General features: G+C 42.2%; 1 protein-coding gene across 1 annotated transcript in view; it reads left to right on the top strand.

Annotated features, from left to right (window-relative positions):
• MEOX2 (mesenchyme homeobox 2) overlaps window positions 1-20,184 on the top strand; it is an 85,990-nt gene that overhangs the window by 58,520 nt on the left and 7,286 nt on the right. The window contains exon 3 of the mRNA XM_029070063.2: window positions 4,763-4,935. Within this exon, the coding sequence (XP_028925896.1) occupies window positions 4,763-4,935 (173 nt within the window). The remainder of the gene's footprint in view (window positions 1-4,762; window positions 4,936-20,184) is intronic.

Raw genomic sequence — 20,184 nt, forward strand, 5'->3', positions numbered from 1 at the left:
CACAAAAAAATGAAAAGACACTACTTTGAGGAACTTGTTTTTAATGGGAGAAAAAAGGAAGAGCTTTGTGAATTAAAACCTGAAAAGAAAACAAAGAAAAAGAGCAAAATCAAGCAGCAGAGGATATGAGGAGTTGTCACAGTGTCTGTATGGACCACAAACAGTCCTTTTAAAGATATACATTATGCAGTGAAGAGGAGACTCACTCTCTTTCAGAATAAGTACAATCTGACCACCCACCTATAATTCTATTAAAATCAGAGGAGAAAGCCAAAATCACTTTATTTACTGGGTCCTACTTTGGGGGCCGTTTAAGCTTGCGCCTAGGAAATTCAGGCAAGTGATGGTGGAATCTAAACTTGAACCCCAGAGAGGCATAGGTGGAAATCCAGTCTTTAGAAGTTCAATCTTATTGTTGTGTAAACCTAGTTACTTAGGGTGTGTGTGGTATTAGGGGTCCGGGCCTTTGGCTTTTCAGCTTTAACATGTGCCTTTTATCAGTATTTACCTAACATTTTGGAATATCACAAAGGAGTTAAAGGAGATGTGGCTCAAAGAAGCAAAAATAAACACCAACGAATGAGCTTTCTTCGTCCTTGGTTCTGTTCATTCATGCTTACATAAAGAAATATGTAAACGATGAATCATTCAAATAAGATCGTGATGATAAAAATATACAGGCTTTGCTGCTAGGGTTGCTATTGGGCAGCTACCTAAAGTGGGGTACACATGAAAATATTGGTACTCTTCAGACACAAGCCAGGGTCATCCTCCAAACTGTTGTGTAAACACAAGAATGGAATCTAGACAAAAAGGCCCACGTCTCTGAATTCTCCCCAGTAGAACTGAATAAATGCTGCCTATTTTATCTTTGTTCTTTCTCCCGCTCCCACTATTTGTAAATACTTTTATATGTCTAGTCCCTTTAGAATGTAAACACCCTGTGGGTAGGGAGTCTCTATTTGTTCCTGCTGTACTCCCTAGGAGCTTAGTATGGTGATTTGAAAAGAAAAATCATGGATTGATGTGCAATGCAGTACGTTTGGCCAGACCTCGGTTTTGGTAGTAGTGATGGAATTGTTTATGTAATAGTTATCTTGTCCAGTATTTTTGCTGCAGTTGGGACCACGGTGGAACAATAGCTTGTGTGTTTTCTTCACTAAGTCTCCCCTCATCCTGGCTGAATCCATTCATTCATTCAATCGTATTTATTGAGCGCTTACCATGTGCAGAGCACTGTACTAAATGCTTGGGAGAGTATAACACAACAGAATCAGCAGACGTGTTACCTGCCCATAACTAGCTTGCAGTCTAGAGGGGGAAAAAGACATTAATATGAATAAATAATTTCTAGTATATAATTTAAAGATATGCACATAAGAGCTGGAGGGTTGCGGGTGGTGCGAATATCAAGTGACCAAAGGCTGAACACTAACAAGAGATTAGGAAGGCCGTGTCCCAAGAGCCATGTTGTGCACAGTATCGGACGTTTCAAGAGATGTGGATTCCAGTGAAATAGTCTGGCCCTTTAAGATAAAGACTGTTTCTCTACACCTTAAATTCTAATTGCCAGCAAGATCTCAGGCAGGGATCATTGTCTGAAAGATTTCTTGTATTTTCCGCTTCCAACTGCTTAGTACAGTGCTCTGTATACAGTAAATGCTCAATAAAGATCATTCATCGATTGATAGATGTGGCAGGAATTTTGCCTGTCAACTGAAAATCCTAAGGGAAGGCCCTTGAGGGGATGAACCTGAATCCCGAGGTTCCCCTGAGGCTATGGATTAGAGAAATTGGACAGGCATATTTTCAGGGAGGTAGAAAGGAATCTGGGTTGGAGAACAGGAAGCGGGTTAGAGGAAAGGGAAAGGCGTTTTGGATTGAGGCTATTTATTCCGTCAGTTTACTTCTATTTTCCTATTAAAAAGCAGTTCTATCTCTAATCTGAGTGCTGCACGGGGAGGAGTGGGAAGGGTGGGGGTAGGGCGGAAGCACATGGGGGATTGTCAAAGGGATGCATTCGGCCGGGAAGCTGAAGGAGAGGGAAGGAAAAAAGGTTCTTCCGAGCTTCCTGCAGCCAAACTCGGGTGGAGGAACGATTGGCTGGAACCCAAATGATCCCCTTCCTGTTTGGGGTTGCTTTCCTGAGAGCTGGATGGGGGAAGACTCAGAGGAAGAACCATTCTAATGATCGGTCCACCCAGGTTTCATCTGCAGCAGAAGCAATGAGTCACTCCTACTACCCCACCGCTGAGAAACTACCCTGATATCTAGAAAGCAATTTACAAATACCACAGTTATCATGACTTAGTGGCAAGATCACGGGCTTAGGAGTCGGAGGATGTGGGTTCTAATCCCCTCTCTGCCACTTTTTTGTGTGAACTGGGGAAAGTCACTTTAACTTCTCTGTGGCTCAGTTACCTCATCTGGAAAATGGGGATTAAAACTGTGAGTCCCATGTGGGACAGGGATTGTGGCCAACCTCATTACCTTATATGTACCCCAGTGTTTAGAACCGTGCTTAGCACATATTAAGTGCTTAACAAATACCATTATTATTATCATACAATTATTACTACTATTATTATTACTGAAACCTAGGTCTGACCAGATGCACTGCATTGGCCATTTTGCACTGGCTGGAACCCAAAGAATTCCCTTCCTGTTCAGGGCTGCTTTTTTGAGAGCCAATGGATTGCAAAAATAGGTAGGGGAGTAGAGTTGAGCACTTACTATGTTCCAAACACTCTTCTAAGCACTGGGGTAGATACAAGCTAATCATATTGGACAAATTCCTTTCCCACGTGAGGCACACAGTCTTTTTTCCCCATTTTACAGAAGAGGTAACTGAGGCCCAGAGAAGTGAAGTGACTTATCCAAGGTCACACAGCAGACAAGCGGCGGAGCCAGGATCAGAACCCAGCTCCTTCTGATTTCCACGTCCATGCTCTATCCACCAGGCCATGGTGAATCTCCCCTCTTTCTGGGAAGGAAAAGCTAGAGAGCTTAACAGTCTGCTCATCCTTGAGCTCCTGATAGATGGGGATCATATCCAGCTCTGTTGTTCTCTCTCTAGGGTTTAACACAGTGCTCTGCAGAGCTCAACAAATACTGTTGATGGCTTGATTGACTAGACTGTAGACTCTAGACTCTAAGCTCCCTTCTAGACTATAAACTCTTTGTGGGCAGGGAATGTATCTGCTATATTGTTATGCTGCACTCTCCCAAGAGCTTAGTATCGTACCCTGCACACAGTAAGTTCTCAATAAACACGGTCGATTGATTAATTTAGGACCTCGTGGACATTGTCGGAAGACTGAGGCTCCAGGACCTTTCAATCAGTCAATCACTCAGTCAATAATATGTATTGAATGCTTGCTACCGGCAGAGCACTAAACTAAGAGCTTGGGAGAATAAAATACAACACATATGGTAGACTTGTTCCCTGCCTACAACGAGCTAACAGTCGGAGGCAGACATTAAATAAATTAGTCATGGATATGTAATAATAATAATAACTGTGGCATTTGTTAAGTGCTTATTATGTGACAAGCACTGTACTGAATGCTGGGGTGGATACAAGCAAATCGGCTTGGACACAATCCCTGTTCCGCTTGAGGCTCAGAGTCTTAATCTTAGAGAAGCAGCATGGCTCAGTGTAAAGAGCCCGAGCTTGGGAGTCAGAGGTCATGGGTTCAAATCCTGGCTCTGCCGCTTGCCCGCTGTGTGATTTTTGGGCAAGTCACTTAACTTCTCTGTGCCTCAGTTACCTCATCTGTAAAATGGGGATTAAAACTGTGAGCCCCATGTGGGACCACCTGATCACCTTGTATCCCCCCAGCACTTAGAACAGTGCATTGCACATAGTAAGTGCTTAGCAAATACCACCATTATTATTATTATTATTAATAATAATCAAAGTTTTAATCATCATTTTACAGATGAGGTAATTGTGGGTTAGAGAATTAAAGTGACTTGCCCAAGGCCACAGAGTAGACAAGTGGCAGAGCACATGAGTGGTGTGGTGAATATTAAGTGCCTAGAGGGTACAGATCCAAGTATCTGGAGAAAGCTTGGGAAAACCCTGGTCCATTCTAATATCTGTTTTTAATTGCTCTTTCTGCACCTGCTTGTAAGGAGCTCACACTGTCCATGACAGCTTTATTAACTTTGAGGAGCAGAGTGTTTGGTCTTGTTCATTTCTACACCTTCTTTCTCTAGTGGAAAAACCCTTTCAGATACTGAACCTTCTCTTATCTTTCTATCTCAAAGCATGATTATGATTAGCACAATGCCAGGAGCTTCATGTAAGGACTCTTACAGAATTGAGTCTATAATTTTTCTTATTTAATGTGCACATTTTAAAGGAGAGACCTCTGAATTTTGGGGTGTAAGACACCCAATCACTCTTCAAAATGACTTTAATGTCTGAATCAATGGGTTTGTATTCATATTATTTTTACTGGGCCAAAAATATAGAAATCAATAGCTGCTGCCCGAGAGGAATTTACATTTAAAGGGAAAAATAAGGGGAAGTGTACAAACACATATTAAACTTTTCTCTTGTGTTGCGATTGGGCTCAATTTCCATGTAGTAGATTTTATCAGTAGGTTGATTTGGGTGCACAAATGTGGCTTGGGTTTGTGAATATATTCTGATATCACCCGATAAAAACTAACAGCATGGGTATCCTGGTTTTTTTTGATTTTGCTATCTAGGTAATTCAAATTATCACCTAATTGTACCTTCTCTTGCTTTCAGACTCCCAGGAAGGAAATTATAAATCAGAAGTCAGTAGTAAACCCAGGAAGGAAAGAACAGCTTTCACCAAGGAGCAAATCAAAGAGCTTGAAGCTGAATTTGCCCATCACAACTACCTGACAAGGCTGAGAAGATACGAGATTGCAGTGAACCTGGATCTTACTGAACGACAGGTACTTTTGGTGATGGGAATCACATCACAATCTTCTCTATTTTTCTTAGATTAAGCAAAGAGAAGCCATTTTATGTTGCTAGAAAAAAAACCTGTGTGGTCACTGATTCCAAATCTATATCTCCTCCAAAGCTATATTAAACCAGTAGGCTTTTTTTTTTAAATGATAGCTGTTAAACACTGTACTACTCACCAGGCATCGTACTAAGCACTGCAGAAGATACAAACTAATACTAACTAACAAACTAACTAACTACAAACTAACAGAGTCCTTTTCCCACATGGGGCTCACCATCTTAATACCCATTTTACAGATGAGGTAAATGAGGCACAGCAAAGTTAATTGACTTGACAAAGGTCATGCAGAAGACAAATGGTGGAACCAGCATTAGAAACCAGGTTCTTCTGTCTCCCAGACTTGTTCTTTATCCACCAGGCCACATGGCTTCTCTAATCCTCTCTAATCTTTTTCAGAAATACTTCATAATAAGCTCCTTGAGAGCAAGGATTGTGTCTACCAACACATTGCATTGCATTCATTCATTCATTCAATAGTATTTATTGAGCGCTTACTATGTGCAGAGCACTATACTAAGCGTTTGGAATGTATGCGCTTAACAAATACCAATATTATTATTACAATTCAGCAACAGATAGAGACAATCCCTGCCCAATGACGGACTCACAGTCTAATCGGGAGAGACAGACGGCAGAGCAAAACAGAATGAAACAAAAACAAGATGTTAGCATGATAAAAAGAATCAAGGGGATGTACACCTCATTAGTAAAATAAATAGGGTAATAGATAGTATATACAAATGAGCACAGTGCTGCCGGGAGGTGAAGGGGGAAGGGGGAGGAGCAGAGGGTGGACTTTTCCAAATGCTTAATACAGTGCTCTGCACACAGTAAATGCTCAATAAATACCATTACTTAGTTGATTGATAAATGGAGGCACTCTGCGTATCATTATTAGTAATAGTCTCTAGTTCAGAAGAAAAGTCGGAGCTTGCATGAGGAGAAAGCAGGTGTGGCATAGGCATTTGGTAGGGATTGCTTATTTTCTCTCTGAAGGTAAGGTCTTGTCTTGTCTCATGCCGTCAAGTCATTTCCGACCCATAGTGACACCACGGACACATCTCTCCCAGAACGCCTTGCTCTCCATCTTTAATCATCTGGTAGTGGATCCAGAGAGTTTTCTTGTTAAAAACCCAGAAGTGGTTTACCACTGTCACCTTCGATGCAGTAAACCCGAGTCTCCACCCTCGACTCTCTCCCAGGCTGGCACTGCCTAGCATGGGTGAGTTTTGACTTGTAACAGATTGCCTTCCACTCGCTACTCGCTACTCGGAGAAGCAGCGTGGCTCAGTGGAAAGAGCATGGGCTTTGGAGTCAGGGCTCATGAGTTCAAATCCCAGCTCTGCCACTTGTCGGCTGTGTGACTGTGGGCAAGTCACTTAACTTCTCTGTGCCTCAGTTCCCTCATCTGTAAAATGGGGATTAAGACTGTGAGCCCCACGTGGGACAACCTGATTCCCCTATGTCTACCCCAGCTCTTAGAACAGTGCTCGGCACATAGTAAGCGCTTAACAAATACCAACATTATTATTATTATTATTATTACTCACTGCCCAAGCTAGGAATGGAATGGGTAGGCCTCTCTTTGGCTCTTCCTCCTGTAGTTGAGTCTGGTAGAGTACTGGAAACTCTCCAAGTTAGACCCTGAGAGGGGGAAGGTAAGGTAAGGAAAGATAATTAAGGTAAGGTAAGGAAGGCTGGATGGAGACTCTTGGACCCTGTGTTTGACAACAGGATCAACCCTAAAGAAACTTCCCACAGTTAATTAATCAATCAATCATATTCATGGGCACTTTACTGTGTGCAGAACCCTGTACTAAACACTTGGGAAAGTCCAATATGACAGAGTTGTAGGCATATCCCTTGCCATAAGTGTGAGAACAGTGGGCTGGTGAGCTAACCTGTCCTTTTACTCCCTGTGTTGTTGGGACTCTAAGTTCCAGAGACATTCAGTAAGCTCCCAGGGGACCTTGTGAAACAGGAGAAGCCAGAGCTGGCAGCCGTTCCCAGACATTCTCCACCCTTCAAACCCCCGGGAACAACTTCCAATCTCCAAACTCCCTCTCCCACACCAGGTCCCCCTTTCCTTCCTCTGTTCCTGAGAACTGCTGTTTGGGTTAGCAGACAAAAGGGCTCATTTTAGGTTTGTATATTCTTCGGGGTCTAAGTGAGTCTTCTCCTGGAAATATGAAAACTTCAGGATTATCTTCGAAATTTTTGTACCTCGGTTGCATTCGATTTCAAAGTTTCAATGGTTTTTTAAAAAAATTTGATAATGGAGAAATGCACGATCATAAGAAGTGAACATTTAAACCCCAAAAAGATTAAGTAACTTTTTAAAGTTGAAATTATCTTCTACCTATCTCTTCATATTCAAATATTGCATATTTGATATGTACATACAGTATTATGCTAACATTAACTTTATCCTGAAGAACGAAATAAATCGAGTAATTAGTGAACATTCACCTATCTATCCACTTATAGTTTTGTCTAAATTTTTTCCCGCCAATTGATCCTTGGATAGTATGTGATCCAGGGTTAAAGTGGGTAGGATTCTATGGGGTCTGAGGCGTAGATGTATTTATTTTTTCCTTGGGAAGTTAACAGGTATTTTTCTGGTGTATATATAGAAGGGTAGGGGTAGGGGAGGATTTCACTTAGGGTTAAAGTTAGGGTTACTTTTAATATGTGTATTTGGGAGATTAAGTTTATGTTTAGGGTGTGTGAAGGGAGTTAGTGTTCTGGTTTGGGTGGGTAGGGGGTTACGATTTTGGGTATGTGTGGTGGGGATTAGAGTTGGGGTGTATGTATTTATGTGTGTGAGGTTTAGGGTGTCTGGAGTTGGGAGGTAGTGCGAGAAGCAGTGTGACCTAGAAGAGAGAGACCAGGCTTGGGAGTCAGAAGGACCTGGGTTCTAATTCTGGCTCCACTACTTTTCTGTTATGTGACCTTGGGCAAGTCACTTCACTTCTCTGTGCCACAGTCACCTCAACTGGAAAATGGGGATTAAGACTGTGAGCCCCAACTGGAACAGGACTGTGTCCAACCTGATTAGGTTGTATCTACCCCAGTGATTAGAAGAGAGTTAGACACATAATAAGTGCTTAACAAATATCATTACTATTACTTTCAATAAGGATTTTCTCATTATTAAAAACCCATTCAAGAAGTGAATGTTTCATAACGCTGTATCCAGGCCTTCTTGGATTCTATCTCCGTGTTGAGAGACAGCCTTGGTCTGTGAAATACTATGCATGAGACATTAGTAAACACTCATCCACTCTGGTTAAACTATTTTTAGAAAATCTGATCTTCATTAAAAGAACAGTTTCCACACACACACATGTGCAGATGATCCAGGCTTTTCTCTGGGGCTGTTTCTGAAGCCCTAAAATGGCATTCCAAGATTCCCTTCCTCTCCTTTTCCTCCTTTCATGCTTTTATTCTACCAATTACGCAGATTCCTCCCACCCAAGATGTTTTAAAATAGGTATGTTTTAGATCATCAGGCGCCTTGTGTGTGTGTATCTTCTAACTGTACTGTATTCAATATCCACCACAAACCTGTTATATAACCATAATATTAAAGTGCTGTCCCAATATTTGGTCACTGCCCAAGCATGTCTTTAGACTCTCAAATAATCAATCAATCATTCAATCATATTTACTGACAATTTACTGTATGCAGAGCACAGTATTAAGGGCTTGGGAGAGTGCGATATAACAATATAACAGACACATTACCTGTCTACAATGAGCTTAGTCCACAGTCTACAGCCTTCATAGAACGATACTAAAATCCGCAACTGCTTTCTGTCTATATCATTTTAGAACAACTTATTCCTGAATGATTCACACCGATAGCTCTATTAATATTAATTCAATAATTGAATTGTGTTTATTAAGCACTTACTGTGTGCAGAGCACTGTACTAAATACGTGGGAAAGTCCATTACAACAGTAAACAGCGTGGTTTATTGGAAAGACCTGGGCTTGGGAGTCAGAGGTCATAGGTTTGAATCCTGAGTCTGCCACTTGTCAGCTGTGTGACTTTGGACCAGTCACTTAACTTCTCTGTGCCTCAGTTACCTCAACTGTAAAATGCGGATTAAGACTGTGACCCTCACATAGGACAACCTGATTACCCCAGTGCTTAGAACAGTGCTCTGCACATAGAAAGCGCTTAATAAATACCAACATCATTATTATTATTATTTTTAAATGTTGTCAATTGCTGCCTCCAATGAGCTCAGAGTCTAGAGGAGGGGAGACAGACATCAATGCAAACAATATAAAATTACAGATATGTATATATATATATATATAAATACAGATATATATATAAGTTCTGTGATATGTTTGTATGTTTGTAGGAAATATGTTTGTGTCTTCCTCCGTAGTAAGAGTGTAGCCTCCCTGTGGGTAGGAAATGGATCACTTGTATTTTTCCATACTCGTAGTAATAGTACTAATAATGGTATTTTTTAAGCCTTACTATGTGCCAGGCACTGTAGTAATTGCTAGATGATAATAATATCAGTGATGGTATTTGTTAAGCACTTACTTTGCGTCAGGCACTGTATTACGCACCCAGTACTTAAAGGAAATCATACAATAGTAGATTAAAAAGGACAGGTGTCTAAAAACTTGTCCTTTGCATGATAAAATGTGTGTAAGGGCAACAGACTTTGAAATCCTTGTAGTGGATAGAGGATGGGACTGGAAGTCAGAAAGCCATGATTCATAATCCCAGCTCTGCCACTTTTCTCCGGTGTGAGCTTGGGCAAGTCACTTCACTTCCCTGTGCCTCAGTGATCTCATCTGTAAAATGGGGATTAAGACTTTGAGCCCCATGTGGGCCAGGGACTGTGTCCAATCCAATTTATTTGTATCTACCCCAGTGCTCAATACAGTGCCTGGCCTGTGGTAAGGGCTTAACAAATACCATAATTGTCATTATTATCATTTTTACTAAATCCTTGAGGGCAGAGATAAGGACTTTGATCAATCAATCATTGGTGTTGCTTGAGTGCTTATTGTATGCAGAGCACATTACTAAGCACTGGGGAGACTACATTCATTCAATAGTATTTATTAAGTGCTTACTGTATGCAAAGCACTGTACAAAACACGATAAAACAGAGTTGGTAGACTCGTTCCTTGCCCAAAGTGAGTTTAGGGTCTATACTTTCAAATATGTTCCCAATACCTAGTAAAGTGCTCGGCAATCAATAGCTGCAGCATGAAGCTCATAATGGGCAGGGAACATGTCCACTAATTATCAATCAATAAATCATATGTATTTATTGAGTGCCTAATGTGTACAGAAAACTGTACTAAGTGCTTGGGAGAGCACAATGTAACAATATAACAAGCATACACACCTTCTTCCTCAACACAATAAGCTTACAGTTTAGAGGGGGAGATGGACATTAATATAAATAAGTCACAGATTGAACATAAGTGATGTGGGGCTGAAAAGGGGGAATGAATAAAGGGAGTGATTCAAGGTGATGCAGAATGGAGTGGAAGAAAAGGATTGCATTTTGTCAGGTTATCTCGCATCTCCCCTAATGATGAGTTCAGTCCTTGATCTGTAGTATCAATTGATCAGTGATATTTACTGAGCCCTTATTGAGATCAGAGCGTTATACTGAGTTCTTGGGTGAGTACAGTAGAATCAGGTTTGTAGACACGACCCCTGCCCACAAGGAGCTTAGAATCTAGAGGGGGAGACAGATACTAATATAAATAAATGAATTATGGATATGTTCCCAAGTGCTGTGTGTATGATGATGGGTTGAATAAAGGGTGCCAATTCAAGGTCAAGGGTAACACAGAAGGGATTGGGAGAAGAGGAAACTAAGGCTTAGTCAAGGAAGGCCTCTTGGAGCTATAATTTTTCTAATTCTTTGAAGGTGGAGAGAGTGACTGTCTGTTGGGTATGAAGGATAGTAATAAGTAGACAATAAACCGAGAATAAATAGAGAGGCAGCGTGGCTTAGTGGAAAGAGCACGGGCTTGGAAGTCATAGGTTCTAATCACGGCCTTGCCCCGGTCAGCTGTGTGACTTTGGACAGGTCACTTAACTTCTCTGTGCCTCAGTTACCTCATCTGTAAAATGGGGATTGAGACTGTGAGTCCCCGTGGGACAACCTGATTACCTTGTATCTACCCCAGCGCTTACAGCAGTGACTGGCACATAGTAAGCACTTAACAAATACCATCATTTATTATTATTATTACTGATAAATATTATTAATATTTCATTATTCTTAATAAATAATGAATAAAAACTGTTAGGATCATTAGAGATTGGAGAAGGCAGGTCTCTCTTTCATGAGTTAGGCCAAGCACAGTCATGCTTTCCTAGCGAAATGGTCGACCTGGGGCCTCGGTCAATGACACAGGTTGAACTAGTTGTCTCCAGCACTTCCAAGTCAGCCTGGACAAAATCTTTTTCCCTCCAAGTGATTTCCCTTTTGGTTTCTTTTTTTTGGCTGGGTAAGTCTCCCACTGCAGGAGAGAAGTATTAGCTGCCGTAGCTGTTTTATGCCATGGGGGCACCATTTCTCATGTTCCTTTTTGGAGTTGGGATGAACGAGAAGGTACCAGAATTACCTTATTCTCAAATATCCAGCTTTCTCTGCCAGGACGTGGGTTTCTAAACATTGGACGAATCTGGTTCAATAATCACTGAACTGGAAATGGGAAGTATCCCCTTTGGAGACTTTAATATTTTTTTATTTTTAGGGGGAGGAAACCCAATGCGTGTTTGAGTCATGCAGTCCTGCTTAACATTCTTAAAGCGAGATTGTCACTTCCTCTGCCGCCAGCTGCATTCGTTTACCAGAATTGTCAAAGGCTCTCCCAAGCACTCAGAGCAGGGCTCTGCACTCCAAGAGGATGATGAGGAGGAGAAGGAAGAGGTGCTATACTAAATTTGTTCTCCCTCTCCCATCCTCGGCATCTTTGTTCTTGGATTACTACCATTTGGGCATTCGATTTTCACCCTGCCTTCTGGCCCACAGCATTTACGTACATACCAGTAATTTGTTTATTGCTATTCATTCTTACGACTGTAATTACTGAGCACTTTCTCTGTGCAAAACATTGCACTAAGCTCTTGGGAAAGCACAATATAACAATAAACAGACACATTCCCTGCCCGCAATGAGCTTATTAATGCCTGACTCCCCCTCCAGACTGTAAGCTTGTAGAGGGTGGGAAATGATTCCACCAACTCTGTTGCATTGAATTCACCCAAGTAATTAGTGTAGTGCTCTGCAAACAGTAAGCACTCAATAAATACCATTCATTGATGGATTGGTAGATGATTGGAAGAATTCAATAGAAGCAGGGCAACCTTTCTATGCCTTATAGGAGGCTGGCATTAGGAACCTGGAGGTTCCTGACACACTGAAAAAGAAGCCAGACACCAAGAGACCTCCCAAGTGCTCAGGAGGCTGGAATCTTCTCTTCCCAGATTCATATTTTAGCTACCTTAAGTATATGTAAGGTCGAGTGCCTGTTTATTTCTCATCTATTCTTTAACTAAATTTCAGTGAGTGTGGTGAACCCGGATCAGAAAAAAAAAAAAAAAGGCTGATACTGTTCCTGTAGGTTGTGGTCATGATCCCTGTGGTATTTTCTAAGCATTAACTATGTTGTCAAGCACTGTACTCAGTACAGAGATAAATATAATGTAAATCAGATCAGATATAATTTGGGTTTAGGTGTTCTTACACTGGAAGGGTGGGTATCACTATCCCCACCACCACTCTGACAGTCTGCGAGTAGAATCAAAGATGGCACATTGCTTGCTGAGCCTTTATATACTCCTGGAGTGGGTTGATGTGGCATACATGGATGAAGTAGAAGGCAGCCTGTTCTGGGCGAAAGAGCATGGGTCTCGGGGACTGGACACCAGCATTCTAATCCCATCTCTGTCACTTCCCTGCTGTGTGACCATGGTCAAATCTCTGTGCCTTAGTTTTCTCATTTCTAAAGTAGGGATGATGGAATAATACCTACCCCTCTACCTCTTGGATTCTAAACCTTTGCCATACAGGAACTGTGGACAATCTGATTACTTTGCAAAGAAGCGTCGTGGCCTAGTGGAAGGAACAGAGGCCTGGGAGTCAAAGGGCCTGAGTTCTAATTCAACTCCTCCACTTCTCTGCTGTGTGACTTTAGGCATATCACTTCACTTCTCTGGGCCTCAGTTGCCTCATCTGCAAAATAGGAATTTAGTAGTTACTCTCCTTCCTTCTTAGACTGTCAGAATTTAGTACTTACTCTCCTTCCTTCTTAGACTGTCAGTCCCACAGGGGACCTGATGATCTTGCATCTACCCTAGAGCTTAGTACAGTGCTTGGTACATAACCCACAATTATTGTAATTATAATTATTCAATATTATCAATTATTATACATCTAGCCCAGTGCTCAACTCAATGCTCAACACAAAGAATTTACTGGTGCTTAACAAATACCACAGTTCTATCATTTGGTGTGCAAGATAGGGGGTGCTCTGAATTCCTGTGACCCTCAGAAATGCCAAACCAAAGATCAGGGAAAAATTGGAGGTTCATTCATTCATTCAGTCAATCAAACAATCGTTTTTATTGAGTGCTTACTGTGTGCAGTGCACTGTACTAAGCACTTGGGAGGTCTCTTGGTGTCCGGCAGCTTTTGCCCTGTATCAGTCATGAGCCAGAGTTTCACCTGCTTCATGGGCAGGATGGGAGAAGGAGAGAAGCTACCTGGTTTGATAATATTCTTTTAAACTTCCTAGGAGAATCGTGTTTAAATTGTGGAATTAGATGGTTCACCCCACTTCCCTCCTGCCTGACTGTAAATAAAATCTTCTTATCCAGCAAAACCCTTTCTCTGTAATTCAAATGCCAATTGGAATGCTAAGAGCTTGATTGGCAGTGCCCAATACTTTATTTAACATCTTTGGCCATAGATTTGATAAGTAAATGATGACAGGAGAGCGAGCTCAGGGACACGAAACTCTCTGGGAAAATTATGAACGTTCTTGCTCTCGTCTTTCTTACAATCAACCTCTTGTTCACAGTCTTCCCTCCCACCTGGAACTCCCTGGCCTTTCACATCTGCCAGATTGGCTCTCTCCTCCTCATGAAAGCACTATTAAAATCGTATCTCCTCCAGGAAATTTTCCTGACCAACCTCTCATCTCCCACCTTATTTTCCCTCTCTAATACACCACTTATGCATCTGAGTCCTCACCCCCTTAGCACTTAGGTATGCATCCTTACCTTGACCAGAATATATGCATCTACTCTAAATACTCAGTTGCTTCCTCTGTTTGAACATAATAATGATAATGGAGAAGGAGCATGGGTAAGTCTTCCACTGCAGGAGAGAGAATCTTAGTTATTCCACTTGTGTGCTGTGTGTCCTTGGGCAGGTCACTTCACTTCTCTGGTCATCAGTTACCTCATCTCGAAAATGGGGATGAAAACTGTGAGTACCATGTGGGACAGGGACTGTGTCTGACCTAAGTAGCTTGTATCCACCCAGTGCTTAGCACAGTGCTTGACACATAGCATGTGCTTCACAAATGTCATCATTTTTTTTTTAAGACTCTGGTTAAAAGGTGTAGTATGTGGCAAATGCTATATTAAACACTGGTGTAAGTATAACAAAGTCAAGTGAAAGTCTGTCCCTGTCCCACATGAGAATAAGTATTTAAATCCATTTTTAGAGATAAGGAAACTGAGAGACAGAGAAGTGAAGTGACTTGTCCAAGGTCATGCAGCAGGCAATTGACAGAGCCAAGATTACAGTTCAGGTCTTCTGCCTCCTCTGCCCCTACTCTTTCCACTAGCCATGTTCATGACAGTTTCCCCCTCTAGATGATAAATTCCTTGAGGGCAGGGATTGTGTCCACTTGACTATGTTAGACTCTTCCAAGTGCTTAGTACAGTGCTCTGCACACAATAGGTGCTCGATTAATTCTACCGCTTGACTAACTGCCTCTTTCAGCTATACATCTGTGAGAGGCCAGGGTGAATTGCTGGGATCCTTGTTAAGGGAAAAGCAGCCCTTGATGTGACTGGCACATAATAATAATGATGATGATGGCATTTGTTAAGTACTTACTATGTGTAAAGCACTGTTCTAGGCGCTGGGGGGGATATAAGGTGATCAGGTTGTCCCAGGCGGGGCTTAATACCCATTTTAATAATAGTAATAATGTTGATATTTGTTAAGCGCTTACTATGTGCAGAGCACTGTTCTAAGTGCTGGGGTAGATACAGGGCAATCAGGTTGTCTCACATGAGGCTCACAGTTAATCCCCATTTTCCAGATGAGGTAACTGAGGCACAGAGAAGTGAAGTGACTTGCCCACAGTCACACAGCTGACAAGTGGCAGAGCCGGCATTCGAACACATGACCTCTGACTCCCAAGCCCGTGCTCTTTCCACTGAGCCATGCTGCTTCTCATTTTACAGATGAGGTCACTGAGGCACAGAGAAGTTAAGTGACTTGCCCAAAGTCACAGAACTGACAAGTGGTGGAACCTGGATTCGAACCCATGACCTCTGACTCCCAAGTCCGGGAGAAGCTTTTGGGTCCTTGGGGCTATGGAAGCTTCCCTTCTAAGTGGAGAGGTGGCTTTTGCTTGGTTAAACACATATGTATGATTTAGCTGTCTCACAGGAGCAGTGTGGTAGAGTGGAAAGAGCCCGGGATTCAGAAGAATTGGGTTCTAATCCCCGCTCTGTCTATAACTTTGGGCAAGTCAATTAACTTCTATGTGCCTCAGTGACCTCATCTGGAAAATGGGAATTCAATACCAGTTCTCCCTCCTACTGTGATCCTTTGATGGGGACTGTGTCCAACTGGATCATCCTGTAATCTTCCCAATGCTCAGAACAGAGCTTGACAAATAGTAAGCGCTTAATATGACAATTACAGCCGCCGATTCTCCTTCTTTGCACTCTTTTTGCCGTATCGGTCCGTCATCTCACACTGCTACTTCATCTTTTCATTTAGGAGCCATTTCATCCCGTAAATCGTTTTTACAACGTTAGGAAAAAAAGACATTTAAGAGCGAAAACAAGGCCTCCAAAGACAAGGCCAAAAGCACACCAGAAAAAATAATTCCCCTGCTGTTCACTGCTGGCTTGCAATTTAATGGCTTTTAGTCAGGAAGGATGAAATGGACCTAGAGGTAATGGAAATCCAGGGACTCGGAAGAAGGAACTTTGGAAATCCAGGTTCCACGTTGAAAACAAGGCCAATCAGTGTGGGAGCCATTCTGGGAGACATAAATGTCTGTTTGTGAAGACGTTGGGAAAGAATGTCTCCTGAACATCTTCCCAAACAGCAAAGATTTTCCAGACAGCAGGAAAACACGTTTCCTCTTGAAACACAGAGAGCCACCAAACTTTATTCATTCATTCATTCAATCGTATTTAATGAGCACTTACTTTGTGTGCAGAGCATTGTACTAAATGCTCGGGGTAGTTGTTTTTGTCTTACGCTGTCGAACCATGCCCGACCCATAGCGACGTCATGGACATATCTCTCCCAGACGCCCCACTTCCATCTGCAATCGTTCTGGTAGTGGATCCATAGAGTTTTCTTGGTCAAACTCCAGAAGTGGTTTACTGTAGCCGCCTTGCATGCAGTAAATGAGTCTCTGCCCTCGACTCTCTCCCGTGCCGCTGCTGCACGGCCCAGGTGAGTTTTGACTTGTTGCAGAAGGCCTTCCACTCACTAGCCACTGGCCAAGTTAGGAAAGGAATGGACAGGCCTCCGCTTGACTCTCCCTCCGCTTGACTCTCCCTCCTGCAGTCGTAACTGGTACGGGACTGGAAACTCTCCAGGTGTGACCCTAAGAGGGGCTTGGGAGAATACAATATAATTAAAAGAGGATCAAATGTCACCTGGAGTAATTAATCAATCAGTGGTATAAACTGGCTACTTGCCATGAGCAGAGCACTGTTCCATCAGTTGGGAGTGTCCAACCCACAAAGTTGGTAGACACATTCCCTGTTCATAAGAACTCAGTCTCCTGGAGCAGTGGACATTAAAATAAATTACTGATAACCGAAAAGTGCTCGGCACTGTGAACCCTATATGGGACAGGGACTCTGTCCAACCCAATTACCAGGTATCTACCCTAATGCTTAGAACAGTGCCTGGCACATAGTAAGCGCTTAACAACTACAATAATGATTAAGTGCTCAGTAAACTGTAAAGTCCCTGAGGCTGGGATGTTGTCTACCTCTTCTATTGTATTCTCCCAAGTTTAGTCATCATAATAATAATAACAGGACTTTTAAATCCATTCATTCATTCAATAGTATTTATTGAGCGCTTACTATGTGCAGAGCACTGTACTAAGCGCTTGGAATGTACAAATCGATAACAGATAGAGACAGTCCCTGCCCTTTGATGGGCTTACAGTCTAATGGGGGAGACGGGCAGACAAGAACAATAGCAATAAATAGAATCAAGGGGATAATAGAATCAAGGGGATAATAGAATCAAGTGCTTATTATGTGCCAAGCACTGTACTCAGCTCTGGGGTAGATATAAATTAATCAGATTAGACAGAAGTCCCTGTCCCACATGGGGCTCACGATCTAAGTGGGAGGGACAACAGTTATTTTACAGTTGAGAAAATTGAGGCACAAAAATGTAAGGGACTTGCCCAAGGTCACACAGCAGGCAAGTAGTAGAGCCAGGATTAGAACACAGGTCCTCTGACTCCCAGGCCTGCGCTCTTTCCACGAGGCCACAGTCCTTGGTGAAGTACCCCACACATAGTAAGCACTGAAAAAATGCAATCCGTTGATGGACTGGTTGGGAAATGGCAGGGAACGCGTCAACCAACCCTCTTATATTGTACTCTCTGGACCACTTAATATAGGGCTCTGTACATAATAAGCGCTCTATAAATATGATTGATTGTTTGAGTTTTGGGGTCAAGGTTGCGCAGGGAAGAATGTTTGTTTTGTGGGTAGCACAACTTCACTAGACACTCTGTTCTATCTCTGGGCAGATTTGAAAGTCCCAATCCCACCATCTAGTCCCACTACAGTTTTGCTCCTCTAAGGATGGATTAAACTCCTTGGGTCATCCAAGCATTTTCCAAGTAAGAAGTGATTCTATTCATAAAAATTCTCAAGAGATGCCCAATTCAGATTTTTTGAGGGTTACGCATTTCAGTGTCCTGAAAGGTCAGGAAGGAACATTCATTCCCCATTGAGCCCCCTCTGAAAACCCGCTGTGACTTGGGGAATAATTTGCGGTCACGACACTGAGCGTTAAAGAAAATCATTTCATGTCGAAGAAAAGCAGAGACCAAATACCTCGTTGAAACTCTTTAAGATTCTTAATATCGTGTCATCCTTTGGAACCATAAAATATAGGTGTGTGCGATTTCCGTTTCCACATCCTATAAAATTATTTCTACCTTTTCCAATCCCTATTTGACCAAGAGCAAGTAATTTTCAGCTGACCAGTCCATTTCAGATATTCCATTGAGCCGGTCAGGCTAAAGGCCCACTTGTCCCTCGATACCGATTCTTTGCTTTTTCGGCCATCCAGATGAACTTGGAGAAGCCTCCGTCCAAACATTTAATATCTCGCCGTGGGATGAGCGGAGGAAGCAGCTGCATTGGGGGATAGTAGGCGTGGTGAAATAGACATTTTTATAAGGTTGTTCCTGCCAAATATAGAAAGAGTGGGAGATGTTTCCACCTTCCAAGACCTTTCTTCCCGAGTTAATCGAAGGAGCGATGTCAAAGATTTCCAAGCTAGCTAAGGTTACCGGAATAAACAGATTGAATGAGTTGTCGCCCTTGCCAACATAAACGGAAAACTCCACCTCATCGGATCCTATTTCATTAAGAGAAATGGGGTCGGGGGGGGGGGGGGTCTCACAATGTATTTATGACCTAGAAGCCACAGGAACAGCCAGAGATCAATCATTTCAACATCTTTGTCCATTTCTGGGTGTGTACTGAGGAAAAATATTTCTTTTTACATAAACGGTGTTTTCATCCTTTGCTTGACTTGTGTGGAGGACAGATCCCAGCTTCCAGGTTATTTCTATAAGTTTATTATTGACATCCATATTTCAAATGTTAAACATTTAGGCTGCTTCTGGATTATCTTAGAAGGAAGTACTGATGAGGGGAAGGAATGAAGGGGCAATAGTCTGGAAATAAAAGGCTTTATTTGCAACCCAGTTAAGGTCATCCAATGTTCTTGATTTTTCATGTGGAGTATCTGCCAGTATTTTACCCAGACAAGACACAGAGTATTCAAATGGTACTCTGGATCATTTTCTTCCTGCTTCTTTGGAAATTTTCATAGTAGTAATAATGATAATAATAATGATAATAATAATGAAGGTATTTGTTAAGCACTTGCTATGTGCTCATCACTCTTCTAAGCGCTGGGGTAGTCACAGGGTAATCAGGTTGTCCCACGTGGGACTCACAGTCTTAATCCTCATTTTACAGATGAGGTAACTAAGGCACAGAGAAGTTAAGTGGTTTGTCCAAGGTCGCGCAGCAGACCAGTGGCAGAGCCAGGATTAGAACCCACATCCTCTGACTCACAAGCCCGGGCTCTTTCCACTAAACCACACTGCTTCATAATAGCAAGAGTAGATAGCAGTAATTTATTCATTCAATCTTATGGAGTGCTTACTGTGTGCAGGGCACTGGATGAAATGAGTGGGTGAGGACAATATAACAATAAACAGACGCATTCCCAGCTCAATAATATAATTAGTAGAAGAAATTCATTCATTCATTCTATAGTATTTATTGAGTGCTTACTATGTAATAGTAGTAATGATAATAGTATCAATCAATTAATCAATCCACCAATCATATTGATTGAGTGCTTACTGTGTGCAGAACACTCTACTAAGCCCTTGGGAGAGTACAATATAACAAATTTGGTAGATATGTTCCCTGTCCACAACAGGTCTTAGTGGAAAGATCCCGGGTTTAGGAGTCCCAGGGCTTGGGTTTTAATCCCGGCTCTGCCGCTTGTCTGCTGTGTGACTTTGGACAAGTCGCTTCACTTCTCTGGGTCTCAGTTCCCTCACCCGTAAAACGGGGATTAAAACTGGGAGCCCCACGGGAGGCACCTGATCACCTTGTATCTAC

This window comes from Ornithorhynchus anatinus, chromosome 8, assembly GCF_004115215.2.
Source record: "Ornithorhynchus anatinus isolate Pmale09 chromosome 8, mOrnAna1.pri.v4, whole genome shotgun sequence".
Lineage (NCBI taxonomy): Eukaryota > Metazoa > Chordata > Mammalia > Monotremata > Ornithorhynchidae > Ornithorhynchus > Ornithorhynchus anatinus.